Source organism: Anoplopoma fimbria, chromosome 10 (genome assembly GCF_027596085.1).
Source record: "Anoplopoma fimbria isolate UVic2021 breed Golden Eagle Sablefish chromosome 10, Afim_UVic_2022, whole genome shotgun sequence".
Taxonomy (NCBI): Eukaryota; Metazoa; Chordata; class Actinopteri; order Perciformes; family Anoplopomatidae; genus Anoplopoma; species Anoplopoma fimbria.
Window position 1 is genome coordinate 17699246 of NC_072458.1, and position 22858 is coordinate 17722103.

General features: G+C 37.4%; 2 protein-coding genes across 2 annotated transcripts in view; one reads left to right on the forward strand and one right to left on the reverse strand.

The window, feature by feature from the left end:
- The window catches only part of rpl15 (ribosomal protein L15), a 194226-nt gene that overhangs the window by 50191 nt on the left and 121177 nt on the right, over positions 1-22858 (forward strand). The window lies entirely within an intron of this gene.
- Positions 5195-17157, reverse strand: LOC129097689 (protein lin-28 homolog A-like). Its single transcript, XM_054606597.1, has 4 exons — positions 17127-17157; positions 15557-15711; positions 11083-11261; positions 5195-5435 (listed from the first exon to the last, which is right to left on the reverse strand). The coding sequence occupies exons 1-4, from the start codon at positions 17155-17157 to the stop codon at positions 5195-5197; spliced, it is 606 nt and encodes a 201-aa protein (XP_054462572.1).

Here is a 22858-nt window from a genome sequence, read left to right on the forward strand (position 1 = left end):
TATATACTAAGTTGGTGAACGTGTTACTGAATGACAAATTATATTTAAAAAATACACATTATGTCACATGTGCTTACTTTTACAGTTACATCGCTGTAATTTATCAATTTAACTGATCAGATCTTTTTTTTCCCAAAGGTGACAATTTCGTACCCTTTATTTTGAAGGCAAAAAAAACACACTTCCTGTCCGACCCCAGTCAAAATCTTTCTAGCTTTATGCAGTTGCCCATATAGGCAGCCAGTCAGTACAATGCGGAGGCCCTCTGCCTTCCCCTTCAAACCGAACTGTCACTAACAGGGGTGGACACAATAACATGAACACCTGCACAATTCTATGCATGCAATGCTTCCAGAAGTGTATTTGACATTTTTGTTTGAAAACTGACACAAACATGTGATATAAGCCTAAATAATATGATTTCTATAAAGGTCTATAAATCTGTTCTTTATGGCATTGATTTAGTTCTCTGGTGTTTTTCAGATGAAGGTTAGGTCTCAGTTCCTGACTTGTACCTTGAGGCTGATGAGTTGGACAGATTCCACACAATATGCATCAACATATTTACTGATAAACACTGAATATTACCTTTATACTTACTGCTTTAAACAATATTTAAATTTAAAAACCTGGTATGCATGTCCTGCAAAAGTTTGACAGTCATGAGCAGAAAGTCTAAATACAAAAAAACTGGTAGATGAAACACAAATGTTCTGTTAGATCTTTAATTTACCTTTTGTATTGCAGCACAATATACTTAAGTTGCAGGCTGAAAAATCAAGCATGGTGGGGAGATGATCCAAATGAAATACAAACTCAAACATCAAGTTAAATAGGGTTACAGTTGAGTATTGAGACGTCAATACTCGTGAACGTGCTCAATACAAACATTCCTCATAATGCATGTTTATGGTGAGGGACTTTGGTATTTGAGCAGAGTTCCCAGAAAGACACAAATGGTGGGTGTGTCTGCTCTGGTAAGTAAAGCTATGGGTGTTTGTTCAGAGAATGCATGTGAACATCTTGTTCTTATATTTATCAGATCTTTTTTTTCTATCTATTTCCTGGAAACAAGGCTAAGAAGTCATATTTTGTTATATTGGCAGCAACAACAGGCACAAAGATATCAGAATTTTTTGGGGGAAATATGCTCTATGAGGTAGCACACAATACATTTAAAAGAAGACGAAAAAACAAACAAAGTAATAAATACTTGTAAGGACCACTTAATACACAAAAGATTTACAATACATACAAAACATTTTTTTTGGACATGCTGTTCTCCAGCTGTCCAAAATCACACCTGAGGTAGACTTGTATAGATTTTTGACAAGACGAGTTCTGTCTTGGTCACACATAAGAAGCATTACAAACATCAAGAACACAACAAAACACCAGGACTTTAATTAGATGGTAGATTAGACCCCATTGTACTGCAGCACAGTGAGCATTATGGTGAACTCAATCACATAATATAGGCCTAATGATCTTTAATGATGATCAATACGGATGCTTTGAACATCCTCTGTGCTGTGGGCTCAGTCGCCAGTCCCCTTTTACATGAAACAGCTAATCTATTATTCTACTCATTATCATGCAGACACATCATGAACATCATATTAATACGTGTGGGAGAAAAAAACAAACTAGATATTTACAATAAAAAACAACATCATAGTGACTTTTAAAATATAGTGCCATTCTAGGGCCTATTTTGTGATGACCTGTTTTAATTTACTATTTTGGTGAGTCATCTTTTCGTTTACCTGCTTTGTTGACTTATTATCTACTTGATGATTTCTTACATTTCACTTAATGTCTTTCAGCAAGAAAGACATGAGCTTCAAATAATAGTTTTGCCTTTTTTTCTCCAAGAGTGAGAGGAGTAGGATAGCTGTTTCCCTCTTGAAGCAGATCATTTCAGGAACAACTAGCCTGGTTTATTTTTAAAATACAGCTACCAACATCTATAAAGCTCACTAATTTACATAAGTATATCTTCATATAACATATATCATGTAAACTAATGAGTTTTATAAGTGCTGGTGGGCATTTTTTTCCCACTTTGGACACAGCCAGGCCGACCAAGCTTGATGCTAAGCTAGGCTAAATACATCTTGGCTCCAGCTGGGGTATAGGCCTACTTGATGCACAGGCATGAGAACAATATCAATCTTGTTCTTGTAAAGAAAGCAAAACAATAAACTATTTCTTCAAAGCTGTCAATGGAGAGTGTTTGTAAAGACTCCCTGAAAGTAAACACACTCCAATGCCTTGTTAGCAAGCTAGCTAGCTTGTCTATTAGCTACCTTGTTCAGTAAGGCCATGTGGATGTCATGGCGAAGGCCAGGTGGCTACACGTTTAAGCGTCATAATAGACACTTCAATCTTTTGAAATATACTTCAGCAATCAGAGAAAACAGGCTACTTCTTCCCTCTACAGTTGTTGTTTTATGTAGCCGAAAAAAGTTCCTGCAATCCCACTCCATTGTTGCTAAATATCTTACAAAGACATCACATTGTCCATGTTTTACCACTTTTCCATGTCAAATACAATTGCAGAGAACAACCCCTGCCAAGAAATGCAATGCACGCCATGCTAAAAAGATACACAAAGTGTCTAGAGTGGATCCTTTAAGACATAGAAGGTGGACCCAGTACTTCCTGGTCCATGTTGCGTATCAGAAAACGACATATAGATAGTGCATGGGTCATTTGGCAGTTAATGCGTCGGGTCTTCCGGCACCCAAAGACGGTAAATATTAAACATCTAGACAAATCCTAAAAGACACTGGGTCAAAAAAGTTCTCCCTGAGTTCAAAATGAAGATGCTAAATTAACTGATTGCAGACTGAGCTGAATCATAAAGCAGTAAATTAAACACTAGAACTCGAATGTGTTGATTAGTAAAATGACATTGTTATTAGTACACTGTCTGCAAACAATTATCAGAATTTGCCAAACATTTTTGCCAAATAGTTTGAAAAGATATTTCTGAATCACAACACAAGTTCAAATGAAAAAAATTAAAGCTGTCAATCGTTCAGTCTGCCCTTCAGGGAGAAAAACTCTGAATAAATAGATAATGTAAAAAAACATAATATCTATATACATTCAGCCCCTTCACTTAAATAAGTGAAGGCAAATTGTTTATGTGAAAAAATCCCTGATTTATATGTGTGAACGTTTCCTTCAGATTAATACTGTTTTGCAAACAAAGTCTGCCATACAATCAATACTGGTCTTGCATATAAATTCAAATTATGTTATGGCACTTATGTTGTAACATTCACTTTTCAATATATTACCTGAAAATGTTTTCCAATAAAGGCTGACACAAATAACTTTAAGGAAAATATTTGGCAGCCCGGGATATGTGTTCTCTCATTACATCCACATGTTCAATTATTTACCTCATCTTTCAAGTGTAGTAATAAAAAAACTGAAACAATGCTATGTCTGATTATCGATTTACAACAGGGATGCTTTTTTGGAGAATTATATTGAAATCAAGTTGTAAGAAGAATGAAGTCATCATTATTTTTCTTAGTCAGAATTTTTCAAAATAATAAAATTACTTTGGGGGAATAAAGTTGTAATTTTAGACTAAAATAAGTCTGAATATTATGAGAATAAACTCATAGTGTAACATAAAAATTGTAAAATGGTAATGTAGTGTTTGTCATATTGCATATATAGATTTTTACTACAACTTCTCCGGCTGTTTTTGACTTTGATTTTTTCGACTTCTCAAAATTATAATAATCTTTATTCCCTAATCATTTTTATGACCCTAATACTCTGTGGTATCACTTCATACTTGATCTCACTTCAAAAACAGAGTATATTGTTTTTCCTTTACAGGATTTTAACCAAATCCTACATTATGAAACCAGACACAAGGGTTTGACTGATGTGGGTTTTTGAAGGCCAGTACTGATATTTCTAGACAAATGCTGTAGCCACTTTGTTTTGTTACAGTTATCAATAACTTACTTTGATACTTTATTTCCATTGCTGGCCTTTTGAATATAAAGTGGAACTATAGAGTCCAAATGAATGACCCACTGTGGTATTTAGAGTTGCGCAAATGGAGATTTTGTTACAGTTCTGGGTTCATGAGTTGTGATTTAAACTCATTAGTTGCGGCTGTAGCTACAATCTAAAGCAATCCAATACAACTGTTATGTCATAAAGTTGACTCTCATGATGCTTATAACGTTCAGTTTTTGTTGATACTTTCATAGAGGTGTTAATTTAATCATACGTTTTAGAATTTAGGTAAGAGTTAGTGGTGATGTTGTACTTGGCCTTGATATATTCAGAGGTGTTTCTAATATCCTGCTAGTGTTTGTAAATGCTAGTGTTAGTGTTTTATGTTTGTAAATGGGAAGCACAATTGTTGCCCAGAACAACACCACATTTTACTACCGACTCAGAAATAAACATATTATTAAAATATAATTTACTTGAACAAAAACTGAACAATATGAACTTCATAAAGTCTGATGTTATCACAGAGCTTTTGTATTGGATTGAATTAAATTGTACAGGTTAAATATAGTATTTTCTTGCCATTTTAATGCATATCACAGGCTTCCCTTGTTAAAAACAAAAGATCCATTTGAAGGAAGCATATGACCTTAAATATAAGTACTGGAATAATGTGAGAGCCATGTGAGAGCCTGAGTTTGGTTCATTCTTATTAAGGCCTTTTTCACAGCAGATATTTCGAGTTGTCAAAGCAGGAAAAAGACCTGAGTCCCTACGAAGTGTCCCAGTAAGGCTTGTTAGTGAGGGAGCAAGGACAACACCACACCCAACAACCAAAAAAATGCTGCATGTTATAAATTGCACCTGTGGTTTTCCTGTTCTGACAAGAGAAAACATCTGCTATAAAAAGAACAGCCTATTATCAAAATCATGCAGGTTTTTTTTATAGATTTACACTTATGTAAAATACCTGCAAACCCATATATCAGAGAGTTTTAATCCAGTAATATTTTTTTAATTCTATAAATCAGTCTGATTGTTTCATTCTAAAGCTAAGACACTTTTCCAAGGCAGAAAAACAATTTAAAAAGAAAAATACTCCTATTGACTCCTATCTGCCGCTCAATAAATACAACCTGAGGTAGCTCTTTCCATAAGCAGTGATCCAGTGAAAAAAACCTCACAGTTTTCCCTCGATCGTTCACTCTGAGTTTTCAGACAGAGCGGCCCGGCTCTGCTCCTCGTCCTCGTCCCTCCGTGAGGTTCCCTGAGAGCCTGGAGACGAGTGATGCTGATGCTGATGCTGCTGCTGCTGCTGCTGTGCTTTGAGCGGACAGCCGGCCACCATGTGGGAGGCACTCTGACAGAAATGGCACTTTTTGGGCTGAGGGGGCAGCTGACACTCTTTGGCATGATGGCCGGGTGCTCCACAGTTGTAGCATCTAAAATGAACAGAAGACAGGAAATGACCTCAGAGGGGTTGCTTTCATGTATTAAAGTCATAATACTCAAAAACTGAGTTACCCAGAGTGAGATGGCGGCTCATTAAGTGAATATACTCTGTGTGTGTGTGTGTGTGTGTGTGTGTGTGTGTGTGTGTGTGTGTGTGTGTGTGTGTGTGTGTGTGTGTGTGTGTGTGTGTGTGTGTGTGTGTGTGTGTGTGTGTGTGTGTGTGTGTGTGTGTGTGTGTGTGTGTTTGCTTTGAGGGATGGGTGGAAACAGTAGAACAGAGACAACATGCAGATTATAAGTACATCACAGCACAGAAATGTTTTTAGGTGTATTTTACTATGAGGGAAATATCACATAACAAATACCATGACTTGATTGTTTTTATAGGCAATGAGATGTTGAGTGGGGTTCAGATTTTTTTTTTTTTTTCTTAATCAGTCCTAATTCTCATTTGTTTCTATCGTACTTGAATTTCTTGGTAAAAAAAAATAGACATGTCAGTGATGTAAAGGTTTTACTGTGAATAGAGGCCAGAAAATTGAACACTGATATTAAGAAAAAGACAATTGAAACTGGTGATTCGTGTTTTTTTTGTGGCAGTGATGCAGTTATTTAGTTTAAGTTAAATATTTTGACATATGAGTGACGGCCTTTTGCAGGACAAATGAAGTGCTCAGTATGAGGTGATGTGTTTAGTGTTTTAAGAAATGCAACACTGCTTCAGAAGTCAGAATTAAGCTGTTGAGAAAAACTGTAAACAAAAACGAATTTCATTGGATGTTAAATGTTCAATATTAGTTCCAAGAATTCTGTAAGATTACATTGAACACACACTATAATCAATTAATAATCAATTATTTTTAATATTTGAACTATGCATGTAATAGCTTTGACAAGTAGCAGATTTTGAACAAAAATAATAAAATTCCATCTGCAGTGAAGTGATTAAATCCCACCATGAGAGGGCAGCACACCCCAACATTGGTTCAGATCCCTCTGTCTCTTAACACATCTGTCTCCATGCATCCACATTAACTGCAGTACCAGCGGTGGGCAGCTGTTAAGGGGATTGGCCAAATTGATCTCCGTGCCTCAGGGGATTGTATACAAAGAGATCCTTTTAAACTTAAAACTGGCTTTATTGTTCTATACCAATCAAGATTAAAAAAAAAAGGTGGACCTTGGCTTTGCAGAGTGTTTAAAGTCCCACCGCAATCAAAGTTTGTTTTTCTTCTTGTTCCTTTAAGTCCTGTAAGTCCAATTACAAATTATTGTTCAATGCAAATCATTTAACATGTCTTAAAGCAAGTCTGTAAGAGATATTTAAGTAGGTTTTGCGGGCTACATAGATTAACTGTATTATTAATATAGATTCAATATTTCTAGGGTTTTTTCATTTTGGTGACTTTAAGGAAGGTTTGTGATCATGAACATGAGCATCAAGAAAATAAATACCATTGTGGAAGAGCTTCCCTTTTCTTTCTGAATAGAGCTCAACCTCATGCTCAAAAAAGGTTTCCTATAAAAAGCTGGTTCTGTTGACTTTGACTCCCCAAAGATCCCCAAAGATCTTTTATTGGGGCCCTAATGATTGTACTAAATCTAAATCAGAGCACAAAGGAGGAGACCAAAGTTAGGTCAGGGAGAAATGTTTTAAATCTGTTGATAATGTTAATATTAAGACAATTATATTTATGTGATCAAAGTAGGACTTTGATTTGAGCGCTGTGCTCTAATTTGACTTCTCTTTTAAACTATGCATCGATTTATGGAGTATGCAGTTCTAAACGTGTGCTTCATTGTCTAATATGTTGTAACCCTGTCCTCCATCTTTGTAGTCCCTGCATGCCATGGGACTACAACACAAGCTAATGACTTGAAGGTATAAACACACACATTTACATACTAACATTTGTTGCATTCTTTTTGCCTAATATGTCTAACGCAGGTCTGTAACAGAAAGCATGTGAATGGAATAAAATAAATTGTGTCCATTTTTCATTTTACATTGTGTTATCTCACACTACACGTTTTTATAGGCCTGGCTGCAAGACTAGAATCTGCCACTTTAATGCTCACACTAATATCATACTAATATAAATACTAAAATGAGTCTGGTGCGCAAATCTGCACAGTGTCTGCTCATCTTTACCGAGGCACCTCATGTAACAGAGCCGTCATTAACGTGATTAATTGCCAACTGGCTTTATCTGCTGTGGCAAGTCTTTTAATGTCTGGTGTGTAAAAGGCACTCACTCATTTCTAATTGCAGTTTACTATGAATCTACCATTTAAAGAGACGTTTGCAGAAGAAAAAAAACCAAGATACGATCATATTTACACAACAGGATGCCACTGAAAGTCAGAAGACAATCACATTAAATTATAATCCAGGTCAAAGCATGTATGAATCTCCACACATAACCAGCTGCTACGATTAAACACAACACTCCTGCTGCCGTTTGTTGATCTCGGTGTGTATTGTTATCAGTAAATCAATGCTGAGAAAGCTAATGATCAGTAGCTAAGTGAAATCCTGTTGGTGAATTCATTAGGGCAGGATAAATAAGGAAAGCGAGGCTCAAGCTCTGTGTAGTGTGACACAAAGAGACTCTGGCCACTTACATAAGGGAGCAAAAGCTATTGATTATTTTTTTTTGTGGACAATCTGGTTTCCTACAAGCCCAGGCTTTTCCCCTTTTTGCTCTCCATCTGCAGTTGAACGAGTAATTAAAAGCAAAGCGAGTAAGAGGCACTACACTGGGACGAATTATATCACAAGTAGGTTTCATGTCTTTAATACTGTGCAGAAATACATGGAAACTGAGCACATTTAATATAACACACTACAGCAAGCTTTGGTCCGCTGTACATGAACAGAAGTGTAAATTCACAAACTGAAACTGTGGAAACTGTTCATAAAAATGAAAAGGTTAGGGAGGATATCGGACTATATCGGACTATACAGGCAAATCAAAATATCACCTCCTTGTGTACTTTTAATATTCTGAAATCAGCTTCTTTTGTTTCTTCTGCTTCTCTTTCGTCAACAAATCCCGGTAGGACGATGACTAACAATACATAAATCTTTAACGTTGCATTCATTTTTTTTTTTGCCTACTCTGCACCAAGCTGTCATGCAATAGCTTTCTTTTGCCAATATGAGAAATAACTGTGGTTATCTTTGCTGCTAAATGCTCCACTATGTGCACCAGTAAACTGTAGCTCCTTTCACACATGCACTGCTGCTCGGGCCAAACATTAAACGGAATTACATGTTCAGCTTCCTAATACAAAGTCTGAGTTATGTCCAGTTGGTTGTGAAAAGAGTCCCTCTTTATTCAGACTATTCATAGCAAGTGAATGGGCGTGTTGATGACTTTTCTGTCATGCGGCAAAACCAGAAGAAAACAAACCTCTGAGGGTGAAGAAGATGTGGCGTTTACACAAAGATGACTCACTGGTAAGAGTACCCCCCCAATATCGTCAGACAAATAAAAAATAAAAACGGGAAGTGATTCAGTTGTTCATGACCAAATTATAAACTGGCAACTAAATTACAGTGTTTTTGTGTCCTGCATGCTCTACTCAAAGTGCCACCCCTTGCTTAAACTAAAAGGAGTATTTCCAGTGGGTGAGACAAATCCGACACGGACATATCTCCAGTTGTGTGCTACATCCGTCAAATACCCTGAACCTGATTCTCTGGACATTGTCCGGAGTTTATATATAAATACTCTGTTTGGTCTAGGGGAGTGTCCTAAAACACTGTATTTTTTTATTGAACGTCACTCTAAAAAAAGGAGGACATAATGCATTTGTTGGGGACTATTTTCAGCGGCGGATTAATCCACGTTTGGTGCTCTTGTGAGTATTTTGGGGCAGCAGGGCGGTGAATGTGTGTGTGCTCATAGTGATGAAGGAACGTGTTACCCAGTGCATCAGTGTAGCTCATTGATGGGTTGTTAATAGTTTTTTTTATACAAGAATGGAGCTCTTTTGCACAGAGGAAGAAGATATATCAGGCTTTGATACACACAGTACTTGTTAGTAGATACATTGATTATTGCTAAATGTGTAATGTAATTATTGGTGTGAGTTTTTCATGAACTTAAAATATATTGAAATATATTGGATATGTGTCTTTCAAAGCAGCAAAGTCACTCTCTGAGATACAGAGTGATGAGACCCAGGCCCGAGCCCTACATCACCTCACAGCTAACCACCACTTCCTTCCTCTCCTCCCTCCTCCCCCCCCCATCAGCGTTCAGTATTGATCAGCGTGGCCACGAGGATTGGGAGAGGGAGCTCCTTTGTTTCAATACAACTGTGACCTCTGAACCCTGACCCCCAACTCGCTCAACACCCCTCCTCCCGTCCTCCCCCTTCCACCTCATTTGCACACCACATCCCATTGTTGCTATGGCGATGGTGACCTCTGACCCTCTCCAAGGGAAACCTACATCTGTTATCAATTAAATGGATAGGATTCTTTCCTCTGCTGAATACGACATTTATGTTTGGGAGAAAAGAGGAAACATGTGAATGCAATCAAACCTATAGCGGGTATTTAAGGACAGGAAGTTGTTGGGATTATTTTTATCACTGCCTACTAATGAAGTTCAACTTAAAAAAGATGCTATCACATTAATAACCTTGTTGGATCTTAAAGCCTACAATCTGAAAATCAAACTATATTCTTTAAGTTCAACATTCATGTTATGGACCCAGTGAGAAGAAGAAAGTAGGAACATCTGAATGCAATCAAATCCAGCAGATATTTAAAGATGGGAGGATGTGGGATTCATTTTATCACAGCCAGCCATGATTAATATGCTCAAATCTAAAAGATACTATCAAATTAATAGCCTCGCTGGATCTTAATTACCCTAAACAAGCTTCAAAGACAACAAGAGCAATTGCAAATAAATGACAGTTTCCTCCAGTAGGGTTCATTTACAGGTTCATTAACAGCCTTTGAATTAGTGTTTTGTAATAAAAGGAATAAACTTTGAACTGATGAAGCTACGATGTGGCCGGCACAGAGGCCAAAAGATGGAGAGGAGCTGAGAGGTCAAACAATCTATTGATCCAGCTCCGCCTGCTGCTGCTCAAAGAGACAATATTTAGCCAGGAAAATACTTTTCAGTTTTTTATTTAGCATAACTTTTATCTCAAGGTTATGAACTTTAAAGTATTTTTGAGTAATATTTGTCTTGGCTGAATCCTGTGTCACTTTAGAACATCCTGTTTCTTTTAAAGAAGCAACGTAGACATTTTGAGACTTGTGGTTATTTGCTTTCTTTGTGAGAGTGTGATGGGAAGATCAATACCACTATCTTGGCACTTGAGTCAGGACCTGGTTAGCCTAGCTTTGCATAAAGCTTGAAAGCAGGGGGGAAACGGTTTAACTGCCTCCTTTCAAAGTCAAAGAACTGTAACATCTCTAAAGCTGTTAAAGCTGTTAAAGCTGTACAGCGTAGTGTAATGTGACAAATTGCCTTTTTTTATATTTCTATTTTTGTTACGTATTAAACAAACAAGATATAATGTGTGCATCTGCGAGAGCATATTTCTCAAAATGTTGAAGTGTTAAAGTGCCATATGAGCATGCGGGTGTCCTTAGACTGGACCTACCTGTCACCCTTGGAGCGTCGTTTCTGGGTGCTCTTCGGTCTTCTCTCGCTGCCCAGACATGGCGCTCCGTTGGGCCCGGTAACCCGCACAGACTCCAGCCCTTTAGATGATTTCTTAAAGGTGAACTCAAGAGCCTCGCCTTCTCTGAGGCTGCGGAAGCCCTCCATGTGCAGTTTGCTCTGTCGACGAGAGAGAGGGAGAGGGGTAAGAAGTAAACGACCTATTGAGCCTTTAGGGTGGATGAATATGTGAGGCATTTAAGTGAACTCCTGATCCGCAAAAACAACAGCATTTTTCTGTGGCAGCCTGTCGTTTGCATGTTTTCCCAGTTTGAAATGACAGCCCAGGCAGTGAGGATTTATGGGGGTTATGTGCTGGAGTATTCCTTTTGTCAAACTATTTCTTTATTTCCTCACTATCCTTCAAAGCGAACTCATGTCCGATGGTTGAACAGTGACTGAAACACCAACAAACAACTTTCTGATTGAGAAAGTAGGCATTGTTAAACATCTCTCACGCACTCTTTTCTATTCTTCACACAACTACCTCTGTCACGTTTTGCACATAAAAACAAGTACAACACCATGAAGGCCTTTGTAAAGAGACTGCCTCAAAGTGTGCAACATTTTCATCCATTTCTATGATTAATCGTTTCAAACTCGTCCATATAACAACAATTAATGCAATGCTGTAAGAGGGGTCGTACATTTGTTTGGTCATCATTTAGTTTACCTGTACTGCAATCATGCACTTTTTTGTTAGCCAGTTTGCAGTTTTTTGACGCCTTCAAAGTGGCTGTAATCAATAAAGTTATGTATCAAATGACAATGTGAAAGGGGTCGCTGATAGTGATGAATCTACAGAGAATAATCGCCAAAATCTGCAGCTCCTTTCTGCTTTATAGTCAGTTTCAGCTCATTGTTTAGCAATTTTACACTTCTGGTTGTCTCTCACTGCTCTCATTGTGTCTTTGTCAGCCACAGCTGGCAGTTGTTTTCTGTGAAAATGCTCTTAAAACTCACTGTGCACTACCAGTTTTAAGTTAACTTGTGGGGCAGTTTCTAAAAAGATAAATATTTTTTTTAGGGGATAAAGTCTATGTTTAAGCTTCAAATAAATTCAAATGTTGGTCCTTTACAAGACAAAGAAGCAGCTTACTTAATAAACTGACCACACACAAAAACATTGCATTAATAGAAACGTGTAAACGCTGTCAGGGAATCCTCAGCTCTCTCATAAAAATCCAATCCTGTTGACGGCCCTGTTTAAACATCAATGCTTTAAAACACCCCTCCTCCCCTCGCACGTCTCCAACTTAACCTCCAAAGCATTCCTCACCCCCACCACCACCACCACCACCACCTATATGCATCCAAAGACTCTCTAAAATGAGTCCATCTGGACAAGTCTCCAGAGGACCAGTGCACTGGAGGATGCTGGGAAATGACACAGGGGAGGAGTGCATTCCTGAGATAGCTACCAGGAGTGGAGGTGAGAGTGTATGTGTCCTGAGAGGAGTAAATCACCAGCGCATAGTGTGCCGCACTATTGATGTTTCACTGACAAGCTTTCCGATTGTAGTGGGACACAGAAAGAAGGATGAGCTGCCACACAGTGAACATGCCAAACACCAGACGTAATATGACCTTCTCTTCTTGAACTACATATTTAAACTCCATAAAACAATGCTAGTCTCTAAAGTCAATACAGTTTTAACGTAAACAGCACTTCCTTTGTTTTCTCACTATGCCCTGCTGCTATGTTGCTATATTGCTCTATCAATTAAGAGCTCACGTATTAATATATTACATTTTTTCTTGCAATATTTTCAACTGCAAGACTAAATTTCCTGAACAGTTTTGTGCTCCTTACGAGATTAATTCCCTTTCTAACTCTCATTTGTGCAAAACAATCACCGATGTGTTATTGCTGCACTGCACTTCTCAGAAATCCAAAGTGAGCAGTAGGGTGGTGGCAGAGAAAGCTCGAAACAATAGAGCTTAAGAAAACAAAAGCAAATAGATAGAAACGCAATTAAATGAAGAAAATATTTTCTAGTAAACCATCCATCCACTATCGAACAATCAAAGTGGTCTGTCTGGGTTGCATGCAGCAGCCACAAGCAAACCAGCAACGAGCCCTAATGGTCATTTGTCGCTTAATACACATTAAAGCTGCTGCTGGAAGAGCTGGGAGGAAATACAGAATGTAAACCTGCTGACCAGTATGATGACCACAGCTGTGAAAGGCTCTGCTGACTGCACTTTACATTGGAAAGACCAAAGCACGGTAGTCAAAGCTGCATTCAAATCAGAGAACAACCTATATATCTTTTTGTCTTTTACACATCTGCCGTTTTTCCTGGGAAAAAACAACTACATTAAAATCTGAATAGTTTGAAACAAACAAACAGAAGAGTTGGATAGTTAACATTTGCAGTAAAAATGAAATTAAATCTTGTTTTTTGCATTGTACACATAATCTCATGGATTCTTCTTGACATATGCATGTAAAAGCGTGTCTTTCTGCTCAAAACTAGCAGTATACTTCTCAGTTAGGTCAAATTCTAGTTGTAGTTCACTGTGCATATATACATTTACCCCTTACCTCACTCCTCTGTAGTGGAATTTAAAAATGCCGAAGCTTCAACTGAGGCCTTAAGCTTTGTCAAAGTTGTATCATTTGCTTCAAACATTCTGTGATTCAAAATAGGAAATGTGGAGAACTAACTGATCACAATCTGCCTTAATGTAATTTATTTAAATTTGGCCCCAAAATTTATTTCTTACAATATTTAAGTGCTCATTATAACAAAACCAGACTACAGTCTCCCATTAGATCAAACCTCAGCACATCAACGATTCACTGAGGCCCAAAACAAGCATCTGCTGGACCTTCATCCCCTCTCTTTCATCAGATGATTTACCGCAACACAGGGGCAGGTAACCTGAGAAGAGGTCTCGACCAAAAGGCCCCACATGGGAGGTGGGACTGAAACTCTGGGTTGGGTGGGCTCCCTGATGCTTTAATGACTTTATAACAGGAAGCAGGGCTGGATGGGGAGAGGAATGAGCCTTGTTATCTCTGCTTTAGCCTCTAACCCCCTTTTAAATAGAAATGTTTGAGCTCAACACCTTTGAGGTTCCACAGAAAATATCTATCTGGGATGTGAGTGGAGTGGGGGGAGAGGCAGCAGGGCCGACTTTAGGATGTGTTAATGTCCAGGTAATTTTACACAAAAACACATCACGTGTCTGACATTCTTCTTACGAGCTGATTATGTGTGATAATTCCTGACTCAAGTCCAGAAAGATGTTGGGTTTTTTCGCCTATAAACTGAAGTGCAGTTTCCAAAAAAAAAGCAAAGCATTTCATCTTCCCATTTATTTAATCCGTGCACCGTTGCCTAATTCAAACATGAGTTTCACGTTATAACAATGAGTCATCACGTAAGATGGATAGTAGGCTATATTGCTGAAACAAGAAAAGCCTGTTTTTGTAACTATATATGTTATTAAGTTGTAACAACATGACAAATCTTGTTATAAAGGGAGAAATATCTTATATTAACTTGAAAATATCTTGTTATAGAAGGAAAATATCTTGTTATCACATTAGAATATTGTTATAATGTGACAATATATTATTAATACGTGAAAATATCTTGTTAAAACGCGAATATATGTAGTTATTACGTGAAAACATATTGTTATGACATGAAAATATCTTCTTATAACACTAAAATATCTTGTTCTAACATGAAAATATCTTATTATAACACGAATAGATGTTGTTATATTATTTAAAATATTCTTATTTCGAGCCATTTTATCGTATTATGCGACAAAATCTTTGTATAACATGAAAATATATTGTTATAACATGAAAGTATCTTCTTATAGCACCAAAATATCTTGTTATAACATGAAAATATCTTCTTATAACACTAAAATATCTTGTTCTAACATGAAAATATCTTATTATAACACGAATATATCTTGTTATATTATTTAAAATATTCTTATTTCGTGACATTTTATCGTATTACTCGACAAAATCTTTGTATAACATGAAAATATATTGTTATAACATGAAAGTATCTTCTTATAGCACCAAAATATCTTGTTCTAACATGAAAATATCTTATTATAAAACACTTGTTCTAAATGAAAATATCTTGTTATATTATTTTAAATATTCTTATTTCGTGACATTTTATCGTATTACTCGACAAAATCTTTGTATAACATGAAAATATATTGATATTACGTGAAAATATCTTGTTATTGTGAATGTCTGGGCACCACTTCAATGCAAAACTTTTCTGGTTATTCTGAGGAGAATCTGAATGGAAGGTGTGTAAACCAATAAAGAAATAAACCTAAAATGTGTGAAAGTTGAGATGTGACAAACAGCATCATCATCATCATCAGCAGCATCATCAGCATCATCAGCATCATCATCAGCGTCTCACCTGGTGGACGAACACGTCCAGCGGCTCCTCCAGAGGAGCTCCGTCCCTGGTGCTCATGGACAGGAAGCCGAAGCCCATCCGCATGTTGAACCACTTGCAGACGCCGCTGCCCCGGGACAGACCCTCGTCCTCCTGGTCGCCCTGCGGACAGCCCGCTGCTGCAACACAAACACAGCGGCGGTGGTCAGTGAAGCCCAGGAGAACGTGACGTGGTGCGTAATGGGCATAGAAAAACAACACAGCAACAATGTTCTCAGATGGTAACTGTTGAAGATGAGTTGTTATACGGCTGCATCTGATTTTAATGTTCATATCAATTAATCTGCAGGTTATTTACCCAGTACTCAATGTGTACAATTTCAGAAAATAATGGTAAAGAAGCAATACAAATTCCTCAAGCCCATATGCAATATTCAAACGTCTTGTTCTGACCGAGCAAAAGTAAAATAAAAAAGAAATAATTTACTATAATGAAGAAAAGCCTGTTTTTGTAACTATATATGTTATTAAGTTGTAACAACATGACAAATCTTGTTATAAAGGGAGAAATATCTTATATTAACTTGAAAATATCTTGTTATAGAAGGAAAATATCTTGTTATCACATTAGAATATTGTTCTAATGTGACAATATATTATTAATACGTGAAAATATCTTGTTAAAACGCGAATATATGTAGTTATTACGTGAAAACATATTGTTATGACATGAAAATATCTTCTTATAACACTAAAATATCTTGTTCTAACATGAAAATATCTTATTATAACACGAATAGATGTTGTTATCTTATTTAAAATATATTTTCTTTCTGATTTTAATGTTCATATCAATTAATCTGCAGGTTATTTACCCAATACTCAATGTGTACAATTTCAGAAAATAATGGTAAAGAAGCAATACAAATTCCTCAAGCCCATATGCAATATTCAAACGTCTTGTTCTGACCGAGCAAAAGTAAAATAAAAAAGAAATAATTTACTATAATGAAATGTTTTTAAACATTTCCCGCATTATGCATCACAAAGGATGTAATCGATTCTTTTTCAGTCACTTACATCGCCTTTATTTTACTTTTTATGTTGTATTATATCACTACTACACCCACAGCAGCTTTTTAATCCATCACTGACATAATTAAGGAATTAAACTTAAAGTAGCCATTACAAATATGTAAACTGTCCATCCACCAATCATTAATAAAGCTACTTAAAAACGATTGCTCTGGTATTTTGATCACTGTATGATCTGAAACAATATTTATATATATTTTACATATTCTCACTTGTTTTACAATAACAGAACAAATTGAAATTCAATTTTGTAATATTTGTCTAAATAGGCCATCATGCACGTGCAAGTATCTATACTTACCATCAGGCCTTCAACATTAAATGTATCTTCCTTCTTCTCTGAAAACATTAAAATGCATGAAAAGCCAATTCTTTATGGAAGCCCATCAATAAAAGCCCTGTTTTGATTTCTCCAAAGCTTCTCAAACAAAGAGAGAAACTGACTCTCGAACATTAAAAGATGGATTTGTCAGTAAATGCTTTTTTTGTGATCTACCTGTGAACCTCCGATTGGAATCAGAGCCCATCCCTCCGCTCTCTGCTGCTTTAAAGTGCACCGAGCTGCTGTCCACTTCTTAAACCTCCATTCAACCTCAAACATTACAACGTGCATACCTCCCTCCCCCCCCCACCCCAAGACACAAGGTCATGGCAGCACTTCTGGAGAGATGCTTCTGAACAGAGAACCACCCAGCCCCTCAGAAAGCAAAGAAGAAGACAATGCAAGAAGAAGAAAAAAAGCTTTTCCCTTTTATCTTTTTCCTATTCAACCTCCTTTGGTTCTTTCAGAGCATCCATACCTTCCGCCATGGTGGCAGGTTCCCTCGGCCTCCTGCAGAAAACAGCTCCGGCCCACAAAAATATCAGATGTAGTGAGTTAAATGCATGCTTCACATCCGTGCACGTTCTCTCCCAGTGTTGATGTGTGTGTAATCCTGCAGGAGAACGAATGCCTTCTCTCCGGCTCCCTGCTCTCTTCTTGCACAATATGCAGAACCCCCCTTTGACCCTCCTACCTCTAGTAACCCCCACCCTACACTCACACTCACACACACACACACACACACACACACACACACACACACACACACACACACACACACACACACACACACAACCACCTTTTCGGTCAAGTCCACGTGATTCCCAGTTGCAGATAAATCACACATGTCCAATAAGAAAGGGAGCCAAAACAATTGGCAAAATGACCAATCAGGGCTTTGGACGATACACTTAGTGTTGCACCCAAGGGCCTGGAGGGATATCACCCCGCCCACTGCCACCCTCCACTGCACTCTTACAAAACACACACACACACACACACATATAATAAAACCCATCTGCAAAGCATTTCGCAGCTACTGTTCAAATTAAAGATGGTGTTTCCACGCCATTACCATAAATAATATCCAAATTTGCATCTCAAGGAAGTATTTACAAATGATGTGGCGATATAAGCAGAGGAGATATAAAGAACCAACAAAAAAGGAGTTAGCTTGTTCAAAAGCACAATGACATTTTAAACATTTTAGGATATACTTCTGATTCCTGCCTTCAACCCAGAGAAAATGTTGTACTTCATAAATGCAATGCATGTGTAATAGGAGAGAAATAATAATTATGGTGTTTCTGCATTCTATTAATTTATTACTCTGAAGGCATAGAGCTACATTGATGCCTTACTTATATACATTTTTATAATAGTATACAGTGATGAATGAATCAGTTAATAATAAAATGAAAGCCATGCGTTAATTTACACCTGGCAAAAGAAATCCTTAAACTGTGCAGATATCCATTAAACACCCTTAATATGTTATCAACCATTGAATAATGCATAACTGCATAACTGAATTTGGACTTTATTTGGGAATCTTTTTTTTTGAGGAAGAGTATTTAGGTTTTTGTAATGCTATTTTAGTTCAATTTTAAGGGGTTCCTAGCCCTTAAAAATACATGAATTCATGCGGTAATCCCATTAAAAAACTCTAAATATATCATGATCTGAGTGGACCTATTAAATACCTTGAATAACACATTTCTTGTGTAAATTAAGGGCGAAGTCGTGCATCAACTAAAGTCAGTTAAATTTGGTACTTTAGGGCTTTTGAAGTTAATGTGTTTTAAGGTCTTTAGTTTAGGCCTTTTGAGAACCCCTTATATGCCCTAATACCACCTTAAATTGATAACTGATAATTAATGACTTAGTGAAATAGTCATGCTTCAAATTCATGTTTAAACTAAGGAGCCATGTACTACCTGAATATACTTTAAGAGCTTTTACTATTAGACATTTTTATCACCCATCTGTCATCTTGAAGGAAACACTTAAATGTTCTTTAGATGAGCGGTATTGTGGAATGGTGATGCGTTTATGTTGTCCTTGATAATCAAACAGACGATGTGAAATATAGACACCAGATGGTAACTCCCACTTCCTGATTCTTTCAGGATGTATTTGTCAGTGATGAAATGAAGCTTCTTGCATTGTCTCTGCTGAGGTGATTCACATCCACCTGTTCAAGTAAAAAAAAAAGAAAAACACATATGGTGGCCCGTTGGAGTCACTCACCCACACTCATTAATAAATAATTGGTCGCTCTCAAGCTGCTGTACAGCACCGCAAACCTGCTCTCATCACCGCTGAGTCATGGAACTTCCTGTAATGACACACACACACATCCAGGCACTACATATGTGCAGAGATAATGAGCTAATCCTGTCAGTTGGTCTGACTTTCCCGTGAACAAATGCAGCTTAATGTCTCTGCACATTTTTGCTGCCTTATGAGAAAACAAAGGCCCACTTCCGTTCATGCGTTAGCCTAATTGTCAAGCCAGAGGGGCTCTGAAAGTCGCCATGGAGATGGAAAGGTCCAGCAGTTGCTGCAAAACAAAACAGGCGACCCCTAAAGGTGACCAGGGTCACCCAGAGGGGCTTGTGGGAACAAAGCCTCGGCACGCGCTTGTTCAACAGCCATTGCCGAATCACCACACACACACACACACACAGGCTGTTATGTCACAGTTTTTGAAAAGTTGCCTCTCACTAAAAGACAGAGAGAGTATGTGAATATGTACGCATTAAAGTACCATTAAGACTCTGCAGTGTTTATGCTGTGTTTGTAATGCTGTACCGTTTAAAACACACTTGAACGACTGCGTGTGTTTCAGAGGCGAAAAATAAGCAGCAGCCCCACGGGAAGCCTGTCAGATCACCTTTCACCCCTCCTCCAGAGGGAAATCAATCAATGAACCTGATCGATAACAAATCTATAACGTGCTGCCATGTTGTGACAGATATCCCTCCCACAACAAGCCTCTGGGAAGGAGAGGCTGCTGCGGGCCACCTCGGGGCAACAATGACAGGCTGAATACTTCTTTAGCAAAGGAACCTGTCCGTTAAAGGAGTGTGACAAGATTTTTTTTGGGGTGGGTTGTTGACTCTACTATCAAGTGAAACAGAAAATAGATTCATTTTCATGGGAATTGGTGCAGTCTAAGAGTTCATTTATCTCAGATCTGAGGGGAACATGCATCGTCTCCCACAGTGTCCCTTCTGACACGGCCACCAGATGGCGCCAATGTACAAAAGAAAATTCAAATCCTTCACATAATGACTTCAAACTTGAAGCATAATACTGGTGTTTTTCTGCAAATCCCAAGAAAAAGCAAATCCCAAGAAAAAAAAACATGTTTGTACATTGCGCAATACTGTCTGACTTCCAGGCCAAGTTTGAGGAAATACTGCATTTGTTGTGGACTATTTTCAGTGGCGGATTAATCCACATTTGGTGCTCTAAAGAGGATTATGCGAAGCAGGACGGTGAGTGTGGGATTGACTCAAATAAACAACACAACGTGTGTGTTCATGGTGATGAAAGAACATGTTCAGTGCAACAGTGTCGATCATTTATGTGTTTTTAATAGTTTGGGGACAATAATGGAGCTTTATGGCACTGAAAAATAACATATATCAGGATTTGGATACACACACAAGTCATTGTTGGCTTTGTTCTTATTTGTGTCTTTTTTTTGAGCCAATAAGAAAAGTATAGAATATCTCCAGCAAGAAGATCAAAGGAGGGTGATATTTTTTATACTTTTCACAAACATTGTGTGGGAGAAAAAAAGAAAACCAATAGAATCCATTCTTTGTGTTTGATGAAAATGATATTGTTAATAAAAGCGTGTTTTTACAGGACCATGCATAAGATGACAATGTGCTATCCATGTAAAACCTCATAAATAGCGTACGTCACACAACGGGTGGTTAGGGTTAGTCTCAGCACCAGGAACGGCTCCACTTACAAACACTTCCTTTTTTTTTACATTTCTGCCGATAAAATATTTGCAGTATAAATTATTCACAGTAACCACTGTTGATAAATGCCTGAAGCCATTGAACCCCCTTTGAGCAATTTCCCATCAAGCTGATTATTGATAATGGCCAAACAGCCATGAAAATCTATAGGAAACCTTGGAGTCACTCACTGTCATATTATCTCATTTCTATAAATAAAGATATGTAGAAATAAACAGCATATACTGTAGTTATAGTAGCCATGTGAATGTAGAAACGTTATTTAAGCATGGACAAATGATTTATTGGAAAAGATTATGGAAAAATAACCCCTAAACTTCGTAGTTGCAACCACCAATTATTACAGTAATAAATAAAATGATATTATCAGATGTCATTGGGGTGCACCTGTCTTCTAAGCATTGTGCTGATGAACCATGTCTCAATATTTAATCTTCGAAGAAATCAAAAAACCTTTTTGTTTCTAGCATGGCTGCAGCTAAGAACACGTTTATCTTAAGATGGAAACCCTCACAAAGTATATGAAGTGTTGTGGTGTGGAGCAGGTCGACCCAAACGCAGCACACAGACTACAGGTAGGTGAAGGTGAGAGGATTTATTTAGGTAACCAATGGGGACCGTGATGGAGTGCAGACCAGGCTGGAAGAAGGAGAGTGGAGTGGGCCGGCGGAGGTTAAACGAAGGTTAAACGAAGGTTGCAAGCAGGCAAACAAGCAGAGGGCATCCTCTTTCCACAACCCATTCGTTGTAGAAATTATGATTGTGTCAAATGTTATTCAAATTATCCTATAAGAACAACCTAAAGATTAGACTGTGCCTGTTTATAATAATTCTTAATAATGGACTTAAACTTAACTGTCCTATATAAATTGTAAAGCCGCAAGAGGACTGAGGCTGGGACTGTGTGGGTGATTGTATGTTTTCTTGTCGGTCATTTTTATATGTTTATTTTTTTCCTCCTTGTTTTTTCTCACTTTATTATATTTCTCAACCTGCTTCTTTAAACATATGCTTGTGCCATTCTGTGTGAATGATAAGATAAAATAAGATAATCCATTATTAGTCCCACCGCGGGAAAATGTGCAGGATTATGGCAGCAGAGCGGATAGTGCAAACAAACAAACACGATAAATAAATTGGAAAAGATTGAAACAAATAAATAATAATCACACAGTAAAGGTTTAATAAATACGTACAAAATGTAAAATAAAAATAAAAATAAAATATGCAATAAACGGAATAAAAGACAAAGACAAACAATTTTAAAAGTTGCCCACAAATGAAAAATTGGTTTAAAATGTTTTAAAAACAAATTGAAAATGCTGCATTTGACAAGTGATATTTCTTCATGGAAAAACATCCATGTCAGGGCAACATGGGGTCCATCATTTGTAATGTATTCTATTCTAATGAGTGACATAACGACATGAATAATAATCTACTCTCAAAGACTGTCCGTAGATAATATTCATCCGTAGTGCACAGGTACTAATCCCCACAATCATGAATATAATAAAAAGCACCACTTTTTCTTTGCCACTAGATGTCACCTCAAGCATGTAATCTCTGAGACCACCCAAGATTTAAAAAAAAATACCAAACAGGTTCCAACATAGTCCAAAGAAAGATGTACAAATTGTATTAAATATCAAATGCAGTATCAAATGTCATTAGATCACCTCACAAACATCATTTTCAGGAAAACATGTTAACGGTTGTAAGACTTAAATGTGTGTTTCGCAGCATCAACAGAGATTGAGCTCCAGTTGCTATTAATAGTGACTATTGATACAATGGGGTATCATTATCTTAATAGCACAGCGCTTCTTTGTTATATGAAAGAAAAGAACATGATGTATTTCTCTATGTAAGGTAATGAAACATGGGCCTAAAAGAAGAAAATGG